Source organism: Neopsephotus bourkii, unplaced genomic scaffold (genome assembly GCF_033783945.1).
Source record: "Neopsephotus bourkii isolate Nb327-2 ecotype Australia unplaced genomic scaffold, CSIRO-AGI_Nbou_v1 NB_1433, whole genome shotgun sequence".
Taxonomy (NCBI): domain Eukaryota; kingdom Metazoa; phylum Chordata; class Aves; order Psittaciformes; family Psittacidae; genus Neopsephotus; species Neopsephotus bourkii.
In genome coordinates, this window is record NW_026901910.1 from 1740484 (window position 1) to 1752886 (window position 12403).

General features: G+C 45.1%; 1 protein-coding gene across 5 annotated transcripts in view; it reads left to right on the forward strand.

Moving 5' to 3' along the window:
• Positions 1-99: 99 nt before the first annotated feature.
• ALG9 (ALG9 alpha-1,2-mannosyltransferase) overlaps positions 100-12403 on the forward strand; it is a 74357-nt gene continuing 62053 nt past the window's right edge. For 4 of the 5 annotated variants that reach the window (XR_009727702.1, XR_009727700.1, XR_009727701.1 and 1 more), the window contains exons 1-10: positions 118-419; positions 1014-1152; positions 1339-1473; positions 2268-2338; positions 3214-3302; positions 4266-4401; positions 4763-4850; positions 4993-5098; positions 10033-10155; positions 12006-12160. Coding sequence is in view for 2 of the 5 variants with exons in the window: in XM_061368383.1 (XP_061224367.1) it covers positions 319-419; positions 1014-1152; positions 1339-1473; positions 2268-2338; positions 3214-3302; positions 4266-4401; positions 4763-4850; positions 4993-5098; positions 10033-10155; positions 12006-12160 (1143 nt within the window). In the remaining 3 variants the exon portion in view is untranslated. Of the gene's footprint in view, positions 420-1013; positions 1153-1338; positions 1474-2267; positions 2339-3213; positions 3303-4265; positions 4402-4762; positions 4851-4992; positions 5099-10032; positions 10156-12005; positions 12161-12403 lie in introns of all 5 variants that reach the window. The other variant, XM_061368384.1, reaches the window with a different exon arrangement.

Here is a 12403-nt window from a genome sequence, read left to right on the forward strand (position 1 = left end):
GGCGATTTTCCGGCTCAGGTCTGTCCGGGCAGGGAAGGGGACGTAGGCCCTCAGGAGCGTCCCCCGCAGCGGGGCCGCTGCCGTCTCGCAGTCGTGGGACGGGGCGAGCTGCGGCTGCGGTAGCCGTGTTCCGGCTCCGCTTCCTCTGCCGCGGGGCGCGCTCCGCACTCCGGCGGAGCGAGCTGACGGCGGCCCGCGCAGGCGGCGTGGAGGCGCGCGCCCGTGCCCACACCCGGCATGGCGGCCGGCGGCTTCGGCAGCTCTCTCGTTCCGTTCGCTCGGGGCAGGTAGCGGGGTTCTCGGCTTCACATTCTCGGCATGGCTGCCAAGGGGGCTCGGCAGCGGCTGCGAGCTGGAGGTGGCGGGGAGGCGGCCCGACCGCGATCGGAGGCCGCGGTCACGGAGGAAGCCCGCTTGGAGTAGGTGCCGGGGCCGGCGTCGGGAGAGGGAACCGGCGGCGAGGCGGGGTTGGGACGCGGTGGGCGCCGGGCGCGTGCCCCCGCCGCCGGGCGATGCGCGCGGCCGCCTGTCGTGGGCGGGTGCGCAGCGGCATCCCCAGGCGCCGGCGGGGCCGGGTCTGCTGCGAGCTCCCGCCCAGGTACTTCCTGGTCCTTGCGTCCTGAAAGTGCCCGCAGCTCGGAGTGACCCCCCCGCAGGGGCTGGTGCGTACCCAGCCGGGTCCGTGTGTGCGCTGGAAATGGGATCTTCCTGGCGTCCTGGCGGTGGAGTTCCTCTCCGGCCTGTGGTTGCTCTGCGTGGCAGATCCTGGGGGCTGCCCTGCTGCCATGGGTTAAGCACGCAGGGCCCCTGTTCCATTATGGTGTGGTGTGGAAGATGATGCTTCCTTGGGAGGGGACAGGTATCCCCCAAAGAAAGGAGTGAATGACTCATTCATATTTAGGTGACAGAGATGCAGATGTGCTTGTCCGTTCTTTGCGTAGCGTCGCATTGTTAGTCTTGAGCTGGTTATCGAGTCTTCTGGGTGTGTATCTGTACTTTTATCTTTGGACTAGATCCTCTGGGAGCAAAGCAGGACAAGTTTGGGCTCCTGAAGGATCAACGGCTTTTAAGTGTCTCATTTCAGCCAGGTTCTGTGCGGCTCTCTTAAGCAACATCTCTGACTGCGATGAGACCTTTAACTATTGGGAACCGGTAAGTGGCTTTCTCTTCTCCAAGATACTTGAGAGTTTGTAGCTGGCTGTGCAAATGCAGGTTTATCTTGAACCTTGTGTTAATCTCTATGTTTGAAAGAGAAATTTTCTTAGGGATTCAGAGGTGAGAAATGCAAACCTGTCTGCTCTGTATAATGCATACTTATTTATTTAATCTGAATTGTAGACACACTACCTCGTTTATGGAAAGGGGTTTCAGACATGGGAGTACTCACCAGCCTATGCCATCCGCTCCTATGCTTACCTGTGGCTTCATGCATTACCAGCCTTGTTCCATGCTAGAGTTCTACAAACTAATAAGGTAAATGAGCCAGCTGTGTGAAAGTTTCTTTTCTGATCAATAAACATGCCTTTAGTCTGTGTTAAATAGGTGCTTTGTTTTGTTGTTGGAGTGAAAAGGACTGGTATTTACAAAACACCCCTTTGTTTACAAACACTTCCTTTCCTGTAATAATGTGCAAGGCTTTGTAAGCTGACTCAATGGGATCCAAGGAAAAGTGATTGGGAAGTTGCAGGAAAATCCCTTAAGGCTAGAATTTGATTGAGAAGCTGCCTCCAAGGGGCTAGTTACTGGGCTTTTGAGTGTATGCAAATCTGGGAACAGTTAGCTGGCAGCCCTTTGCTCTCATCCACTCTTGTGAGTTTCACCCTGATGTTTTAGAAGCCTGAATTGTTTTTTATGTCAGTTATCAGTGAGTGTTTGTTTGCTTGTTTTTCCAGTAAGCTATAATAATAAGTTACTATTTTGCAAGGAATATTGCAAACTGAACTCATTGAAATGTAAAAAAAAAAGCACCAAATGCCTTCTGTTTGGGTATCTATTGCCACACTTGGCATATTTCTGTACAACAGAAAACAAAAGGGGGTAGTTCTGTACGTTCAGTGGACTGTGTGCACTTTTCTGTGTTGTAAAGGACTTCAGTGTTAAGAGAGCTAGGCCTTGAGCTGGCAGGACATTCAGCATCCCTTGGGGTTGGGATTTAGGTCTCCCAAGAACAGGCTCTTTGACAACTACTACACTTGCTAAAAACTTGTTAAAATCAGGTACATGAGCTTTATTGCAAACCTTGTTCAGACTCCTAGTATGTCTCCTAGGTTCTTGTCTTCTACTTTCTCCGATGCTTCCTGGCCTTCCTGAGCTGTGTTTGTGAACTCTACTTTTACAAGTGAGTGTTAAAAGCTGTCTATAGGGAATGCTTTGGAGTCACGTAACATATTCAGTTATTGCAACAGGAAATACACTGTGAAGCTCATGTATCTGGTAAATTGGGCTACTTCACAGTGAACCTTTGAAACGTATTCTCACGATAACTTAATGAAATATTGGTCTGAATTCCACTGTTAGGACAAAATTATGTTCTTAGATCTGCCACCCACATCTCCATTCCAGTATTTTGTTGACTATACTCCTTTTCTCACTGATACCAGCAAGCAGGGTGGGTGTGTTGTAAATCAAGCTGTGCTGGAGGAGACACTGGTGCTGTGTTTGCTTATCATAGTGAATTTTAGTTTTGATTGTTGCTGTCTGTAATGTATTTGCTCATGGTATTTACATCCGCTAAAAGCAGTAGCCTGAACATGTAATTATCTTGTCTATACTAGTTTTTTAGTCTTACCTGCTGCTTCTTCATTTGGGGCTTTCAGACTATTAGCTTACATGATTTTTGTTTGCAATAGCCTGGTTTTTAGAATGCGAGCTGTGGCTTTTTGCACATTAGGGTTTTGTGAGGGGTGAGAATCTTAGACTGATGCTGTTACAGCAATGCAGGCTCCCTAAGTTCCTGAGATTTGTACAAACACAGCTGACACTGGTATAAGCCAAGTGTTTTGCACTAGTGTAATTGATGAGCATCTGAGATCCCAGGCCAGAGGCAGCTGTACTGCTCTTCAGGTTGCCTTCAGTGGCTGACTAATGAGACTCACCCACCGTAAAGGTGTCAGGATATTCCATGGATTGTTTATGGCTCTGCATGCATGGGATACTGTTTGTTTATGTACTGAGGATATTTTTGGCCTGTCTAATTCTCTCTTGCTTCCTTAGGGCTGTGTGCAAGAAGTTTGGGCTGCATGTGAGCCGGCTGATGTTGGCCTTCTTAGTACTCAGCACTGGGATGTTTTGCTCATCTGCAGGTAAGATTGCTTAGGAATAGGACTAACTATTACTTTGTAGATAGAAACCAAAGCCAAGTTCACAGAGAAGATCAACAGCACTAAAATATCTCTTTAGCAATTGTTTGTCATATTTTGCTGCATGTATTTGTTTGGCAGGTGTGATGACAGAATAGGTGTTGATTCAAATTATGTTCCCTGCATCATGCTCTTGTACCTTTCGGTTTCCAGGGTATGTTTGTTTTTATTGCTGCCTTCAGTTTCTCTGGGATGGGGCTTGCCTTTTAAAGAGGTTCTTGGAGGGTCATGTTTTAGCATTGTTGTCTGCTTAGGTGTCCTGTTCCCCTGGCTGGTTGTACACATTTGCCTAGCCAACCACTATAAGACTTACAAAACACCTGCCGAAGGTATTGAGGAGCGTGCAAAGGGAGACTTTGAGCAAAGGTTTTTTGTATTGTGTGCACACAGAAACTTAAAGGGAAGTACCACGCTTTATGAATGCTGAGATTTCCTATTTTACCCTTTTTCTGTTTATGGTCAGTGGAGAAAGGACTTTCCCTTTGTTTTTGCACTGTCATGGGTCTCGTTCTTCACTTCTCACCAGTCTCTGCTCAGTTGTTTCAGAGATTGTATCCAGTCTCAGCTCACATCTGCTGTCACTTGAGCAGGTTCATTTCATTCTTTTCTTAACCTAGCAGAATATGGAGGATACAGCAAGTGTTACAGGTGGTAACTGTGGATGCTGTCAGTTACCCCTGCTGACTGCAACCAAGGAAAGAGGCCTTCATGCTTAAAGTATTTCTTGTCTTGGCAGAACAAGAAAAAGAATCCTCTTTTATTTTTGCTTTCACTTAGATGAACATGTCCAGTACAGCATCCCTATTCCAGTGGAATGAATGAGAGATTATTAGTCTTATCTTGGCCTTGTGCAGTTCTCCCACTGCAGGAGAGCTGTGCTAACCCATTTTTTTCCTTGTGTTGCAGCTTTTCTCCCCAGCAGTTTCTGCATGTACACCACAGTGATTGCCATGACTGGCTGGTACATGGACAAGACCTCTGTAGCTGTGCTGGGGGTGGCTGCTGGAGCCCTTCTGGGCTGGCCCTTCAGTGCAGCTCTTGGGTAAGGAGGGGAGGGTTTAGAAGTTTTGTGCTTTGCAAATGTTTCTTGCCTGGTTGGGGAGAAGGTAGGGGCTGGAGGAAGAAACTAGCAGGGATCAAGCTGCCAGCCTAGTCTAGGATCATTGATACAGGCTTCCATAGCCTGATTTCTTTGCTTTTGAAGGACCTAGGTTGGGACCATTTTCCTTACCCTAATATACTGAGGGTGAAACCAAAGTTGGATGACTGGAATATGGAGTAGAGGCAGAGACCAGTGAAGTTATGGCTATTTTCCAGCTACTGTCTCCCTTGGTTTGATGGGGTAGAAGAACCTGCAGTGGGGGAAGACAATGTCTCCAGTTGATAGCTGGTTTCTCTTTCAGGCTTCCTATTGCCTTTGACTTCTTGATACTGAAGCAGAGGTGGAAAAGTTTCTTCAACTGGTGCGTGGTGTCATTGATCCTGTTTTTGGTAAGTGCCTGCAACAATGCAGAGAGGGAGTGGATTTGGCTTGCAATAGAAAGGGTGGGTTCTGTTAAGAAAATCACGCGGAGTTTTTGGGCAGTCTGTCCAAAAGCTTTTGGCGCTTGAAGTAATAGATGCTTTCTTCCAGGTGCCCTTGGTAGTTGTGGACAGCTATTACTATGGGAAGCTGGTAGTTGCACCTCTCAACATTGTTTTATACAATGTCTTCACCTCTCACGGACCTGATCTCTATGGTGAGTTTAACACAAGACAGGAAGGGAGTCAGCGGTTTTCTTTACTGTCTTGCTCCCGTGACCCATCAGATCTTGATTGCCAATCCTTTTTCTGGCGTACTCTTAAAGCAAAAGCAGCCGCCAAGCTCCATGGGGATGCAGTTCCAGCTTTTTGCCACAGGATGTCTCTCTCGAGCTGGGAATCCGCAGGCCAGTGTCGGATTTCTGCACGCTGTTAAGATGTTTTTATTTCCTTTCAAGCTTTGTAACCCGTCGTGAGATGCCTTAGGGTCACAGCAGAGAACTGTAGTAGCAAACGTGTCTGGATGCTACGCCAGTGCTGTGGGCGCAAGCAATACGTGTGTGTGTGTTTGTAAGCTTTAATGGAGTTCTTTGTCTGTTACAGTCATGGTGCTGAACCTTGGGAAAGTGGGTAACAGTGCAGAGTCTGTAACTCTTTAGGTGCCAGTATCCTAAATGGCCAATACTTTTTAAACCTTGATGGCAATGCTGTGGTCTTTGTCTGGGAGCTGCCACTGCACTAAGTTGTTCATACCATCTTATTTCTGGAGCTGAAAAGCACAAAATTACATTGCTAGCAGGGCTTCAGAGAGGCTGGCAGAGACCTCAGGGAGCTTAGGGTGTAGGGTCCTTGCGTCATCTGTCATCTGTTTCAGCCCTGTTGAGATATTCTAGGAGGGATTCAACAGTGGTTAGCAGCAAGGCTGCAGTGCCCTCCAGGCCATATTTGCTGGTTCATTTGTAGGCCTGCTTTGGGTGGTGCTGAGTGGTGATTTGTTACTTGTGCTGTGACACAGCAGGGCAGCAGCTGCTTTGCCATGTTTCTTCGTCTCTGCAGGAAGGCTGTTAAGTCAGTTGCTGTGAATTTTCTATAAGTAAACTCCAGGCTTTGTCTCTGATAGGTTTTGGCATGGGTTTCTGCTTGACCTTTTCCACAGTGGTGCATGAGTTGTTTCCAGAAGCCTCCAGGGACCAATCTATTCTGAAGTGTTTTATTCATAGTGACATTCATATAACATCCTCAGGCTAGTAAAAGAGCTTGCTTGAAAGTGCTCTTTAATGCAATGCGGCCAGGACAACACTGTGTGTTTAGAGAGCTTCAAGACACTTGGGAGAAATAACACTGCCAGGGGAGATGAGAGTCTGGCCAGTCCCTTTTGGCTCTGGAGCTGGGATTTCCCAACTTTCACATAATGAGAGCAGGAGCTGCTGGAGGTTGTAGAGTCATCAACCCTTATCATGTTCAGTGTAAGCACCACAGTATTTTTCCTTTTGCCTGCGTTCTGGAGTTCTGGAGGCAAGATTTTTTTGTTTGTTTGTGTTTTGTTTTTTCTTCAGCAACTCACTTCTGGATAAATACAGCCTGTGCAATAAGTATTTCCCTGGGGTGATTAGATTTCTCCAACTAAGGGAAAGCAGCTTCTAAGCCTATATCCTTAAGCCTGATTCTGAGGCTTTGGGGTGTTTCTGTCTATTTCTTCCAAGAATGCGTAATTTATGACAAAGGTTTGGTCCCACTTCCTGTAATCAGCCTTGGCTGTGACTTGCAGGGTGATGGAACTTTGGAAAGCTTTGTTCAGCTTGGCTGGGAAGGTGCTGGAGCTTATTTATATGATGTATTGCTCTGTTGAGTCCTGGTTCTTAAACAGAGTGAAAATAAGTGAAATGCAGAAAGTAGACTATTTATTCTACTTGCACTGAATCAGGCTTGCTTAGAAAGAGGGTTGTGACTCATGATCAAATTATTGTGGCTTAGTTCCTGCTCAACAGCTGAGCTACAGTTCCTGCCTGCATGCAGGTTTTTAGCCTGTGACAAACACGGGGCGGGGCACCATAGCTTAAGTTTATCCTACAACTGCTCTGCTTTGTGAGTGCCCTCACCATTGCTGTGGTCAAGCTGCAGCATGGTGGTTTGTTAAGTTCTGTGAACTTGTGTGTGAGTTTGATTTCTGGAATTGTTCCCAGAGCCTGTCACAAAGCACAAAGTTCAAACTGGTTTCTGGCTCAGAGTCTGACAGTTGGTTATCCCCATGGAACCATAGTGCCATGGACTGACTGGGCTACAGAGTGCTTCCCACCGCTTTCATCAGTGTTGCCTACAGCCCATATCTGCTCAGCTCTAGCATGTGGCATACTTGCAAGAAGTTAAATCTTCTGTCATGATCTGAAGATGATGCTGTGGAAGCATGTTCCCAACAGTACTGTGCATGGAGAGTTCTTTAGTGTCCCTCCTCGCTTGAAGGACATTGCTCTGGGCCAGGACTTCTTGCACTGGGGTTGCTCTTTTTTTTACATTGCATTCTTTCTCAGATCACTCTGGGTCGTTGTGGATAACAAGAATAAAAGCATTTTGCCCTGGGAGGCATTGAGACTGAATGCCTCTGAATGGGTGAGTCATCACAGTGACCAAGCCTACTGCTTTCTGCCTGGTGTCTCTGAATTATTTAATTTGCCTGTGTGCACTGTTCTTCTCTTTGTTTGTTTGTTTTCCTCATCCAGAGAAGAAAATCCCTCACTGGAGAAGGAGGTTCCAGTGCTTCAGTCTTAAGGGCAGTTCAGTCACACTGAAAAAAGAACCCTGAGAAAGTGGGAAAGTAGTCTTTCTGTTAAAGCTGCACTTCAAACCAGCTGACCTCTTTATTAGCAGAGCCCCTCAGGGCCTTTAAGGCTGTATCTGGATTGCACAGGAGGTGTGCTTCATGAAGTGTCTGTCATTGCTGAGTCCCAGGCTACCATATCAGGGAGCAGACTAGAGAAAGCCATAGTTAATTTCCTTTACTTGCCATAGCAGCCAGGGCAAGTGGAAGGGTGACGGAATGGTCCTTGATACAATCCTTTAAAGATCTGGGACTTGGCTGTGCAGCTTAACTGCAGCCAGAAAACGCCAGAGGGTTAACAGTTTGTATCAGTTTAAGAAGCTTTCTGTCTCATTCTGGCATCTTCTGTGATAAAGTGGCTGTGGTTCATAGCAGTGGGAGTGGGGAAGCAGGCTACAGAATCCAAATCTAGTCCTTTTTTTTTCCATATAGGGAGTGGCCTTGGCGTTCCACTGAAATAGTTACTAGAGTGGCCGAACCGTGTTAACCTGCTTTAAGTCTTTGAAAACCTGCACTATTGTCTCAGAAGAGAATCTGTGGAGGCAGCAGGGCTGGGAAGAAAGCAAAGCCTCCTTTGCACAAACGTTTTGTGAATGTCCACTGAGAGATTTACAGTGTGATAGCCCACACTGCCTCGGGTTTTCCCTCACAGACATATCACAGTCAGCAGCTCTCATCTCTAGGAAGGGTAGTATGCTTTAGTCCTAAAATAATATGCTTTCTATATGTGCTCAAGATCTATCACGGTGATTATTTAGAATTGCAGTCCTTAAATATGGAGAGTGCCCAACAAAGTCTAGAGAAGGGGGAAGGGTCGTTGTTACTATTAGAATGTTGCCATACAGACAACTGTCATGTCCATCATTTGGCATGATCTTTCAATCTGCAGTACCCCATGTTCAGCCTTTCACAGGCTGAGGATTTTTTTCTTGTAGGACTTGAAAGAATTAAGAGGCAGTTGGAGGGAATGCCCCCTAATCCTCAAAATCCAAATCTGTAATTGCTGTTTGCTTTCAGTGCTTATAGTTAAAGGTTTCCTAAATGAACCTCTGTTGCTTGGACTTGGCCTTAGTAACTCCAATGACATGTTTCTGACATTACTAGTGCAGCTTCTAATCATACTTAGATGTAGGAGCTGCAGAGGTTTCAGGTTTTCCTTGCTGCTTTTCAGTTGTCTGATTAATTTCAACATGGACCCTATTTAAGTGGCTCTGATTGCAGGAAATTGCTGTGGCATGTGACGCATGTCACAACAGTGCAGTGATTAAAGCCCCCGCGTGTCATTTACTGACTGATGGAGCTAATCAAACTGAGAGAGTGGAAAATGTGTGAGAGGAACTGGCATTCCTTATTGTTCACGATTTTAAGCATCCTGAATTAAGAGTCCAAATAAATGACAGTTGGACTGTGGAATTTCTTTCAATTTATATCATTTGAAGCTTGCAGCAAATACTCAAGTGTGTCATGGTAGGAGGCACAGTTGGTTTGCTCCTGTTTGAAGCTACTCTGTAAGAACTAATTGAAGCAGGGATATTTTAAATAGTGTTGATTCTAAGAAGGCACCAAAACTAGCATCTGAATGAACTTTAATGGCAGAGTCTTCGCTGGGGAGAAGTGTGAACGTGAACTCTTTTTCTTGTTCTTTTTTAGTACATTTTCTGTTCTGCCAACATGGAGCATACGTCATCACTCCAGCATTATAATGATCCTTCATTAACATTGTGGTTTTTTGTATTATTCCTCTGTTACTCCTCTGCAATTAGGAAGAATTAATTTGGAGTAGAATTTCCTAGTTCTACAGATTTCTGCCTCCAATTTCTTGCTGTGGAGCCTTTCTTAATGCAAGGGTGAGTTCTGTGTCACACAACTCTCCTGGGCAAGCCTGACTGTTAGAGTGGCCTGTGATTCATGAGCAGCAGGTGTGATAATGACTATGACCCAGTGAAAAAGGAAGGAAAATAATGGTAATTTCTGAAAGGGAAGACAATGAATTTTTGTGGGCAGCCATGCTTGTGAGATACTCTGGTGCCTTTGTATGGCTATTGACTAACTCGTGCCACTGTTACGATAGTTTTATGGGTGAAGGGCAGAACAATGAGACTGCTTTGAGATGGCTCAGGCTTATTCCACGTGTCTGCATCCTCTGTCCAGTTGCAAGATGTTCTGTCCACACCCTTTCTATTCTTTGGTTCCACTATGCTTGCAATGGGGAGAATTGATGTCTGCTGCTGGTTATCTCAGCTTGTGTAAGGCAGAGAAGGAATGAAGCTGCTGTTACACCTAGATCTCATGCATGCTTGTATCTAAAAACTCTTGTTTCCTTTCCTTATCCTTTAGGAACGGAACCCTGGTCCTTCTATTTCATCAATGGCTTTCTGAATTTCAACGTGGCATTTATTTTGGCGCTGCTTGTGCTGCCATTGACTTGTCTCATGGAGTGTTTGCTTCAGAAATTTCATGGTGAGTGCAAGACAGCTGTGAGAGCCAAGCACAGACAGCCCAGATCTCAGCCTTGTTGCTAAAGCAAGAGCTTTCCTGCCAAAGAGCAGCTTTGCTTTATTGGAAGTGAAACTAGGTTCACAAGAAAGTCTTTGGAGTAACAGGAAAGTTCCTAGTGTTTATTATTCAGTCCAATATTGACTCCAGTTGGAGTTGCTCTGTAGAAAGAATGCACAGTGAGATGCATCTACATACGTGTTGTCTGCAAAAGGGCAGAAACATTGCTCTTCTTAAGGATGATTCCTGTGTTCTCTGCCTCCAACTCAGGAGGATCGGCGTGTTATCAAGGCTGAACTATCCATACCCAGAGTAAGCTTAGCAAGTTGTATGGTACATAACCATCAGCCATACATGCAAATGCATTAGAAATACCCCCATCAAAAATCTTATGGGAGAAGGAAACTAAGTACCCATTGTTGTTTCCATCTTATGTGCTCCTGAAAATGGTAATCTTTAGAGTTATTTGGGGAACCTTTTACTGCCTCTTCCATTGCTACTTTTTTATACCACTGCCATAATGATTTTTAGCAGCAGTTTTTGAGAACAGAGTTGTTATTTCCTTTTTGATTGTTAGGGCAGAGCCTACAAATAGGCATCCTCCGGTCTCTGCTGCTCATGCCCATGTTGGGAGCAGCACTCTTCAGCTTGCGGGACTTAAGATCTAGCAGGGCAGTCTTGATACCACGTGCTTTGGGAAGCCTTCCCCATAGGTGTGGGTATACTGAAGTAGAGAAAAGAGGAACCAGAATATTCCCTACTTCACGTTGAGCTTTCTGTTAAATGAAATGCCATCAGTTTAAAAACATGACATTTGGCAATTGACTCTAGAGAAGAAAAAGGTGTTGAGGAAGTGTGGATTCTTCTTCACAGTTTTCTTAGGAAAGATTCATTAAGTGTCATCAGCAGCCTCCATATTCATTGGTCCAATTAGTGCTTCACTCTCATTTTTTTACTGAATACAAGAAACAAAAGCATCATAATCCTTGCTGAAAATGTACGTCAGCAGGTTTATTCCTTATATCTGTTCCTTTTATATAAGGGACATACTGTCAGAAACCAGTAAAAGCTCAATAGGAGATCCTCTAAATGCAAGATTTCCTGCTGTTCACTTGGTGTTCTTGTACTTAACAGCAGGAATGATTCTGCCAACTGCTTTGTTCTTATTGTCTGTGAAATGCCATTAGCTTAATTGTTTAACTCTTCTGTTGGGAGTACCAAGGGGGCAGAAAAGGGACTGAAAATTGTCAGGCGCTGTAGAACCCTCCTCAGTGTGACTAAAATTCAGGGTAATTGCTATTTTTGAATCGGTTATTTCCTCTGTTAAGCAGAATGTGCCTCTGAGACCTCTCATGCTGTTATTTTTGTAATGAAGCAATGAAGGTAGTGGAAATTTCAGTCACTAAACAACCATTTGTAAGTGGAAGGGTAGGTTCAGAGGAGATCCTATCTGATCTTTTCATGTGCAGCATAATATACAGCAGGAAATCTAGTGGCTGCCTGTTTAGACATGTAAGTTCTTGATGGGTGTGTCTTTAGCTTGAATTCAGTAACAGTCCCTTATTTTCTGCTTTTGGTCTTCTAAAGTCTGTTGAAATTGTTAGCATTGTAGCAATCTATGAAAATCCTTAGATCAAACTCTGTACTGACTCTGAATATGTTACCTAGATTTTAGCACACAGCTGCTCAGAACATGGTGTGTTTGGGTCTGAAGGCAATGGTTTGGGTCTGAAAAAAGGGAATTTTGATTGTGAGACTAAGGATAAAGCCCTTATTCTTATGTTACTGCTTTGCTGAGTGTTTGTTTCTTTCAGTTCAGAATCTGGGCCGTCCCTACTGGCTGACACTAGCTCCTATGTACATTTGGATCATGATTTTCTTCAGTCAGCCCCACAAAGAAGAGAGGTTTCTCTTTCCCATCTATCCCCTCATCTGCCTCTGTAGTGCTGTTGCTCTCTCTGCTCTTCAGGTAAGTTTAAGTGGAACATGTGTTTTTTAATGAGCTCATACCTTTAGGAAGCATATGTGTTAGCTGACTGCTTTAACATTGCTTCCCAAAGTAAGGGAGCATCTTCAGAATATTGTGTCTGTGACACAGCCTGTAGTGATTACATAGTTCAGGACTGTGTCCTATGCATAACTTTTGATCATTGCCTTCAGTATGTTAGCTGGTACAGTTTTATTTTTGAACCATGTGTTACGGATAGGTCTG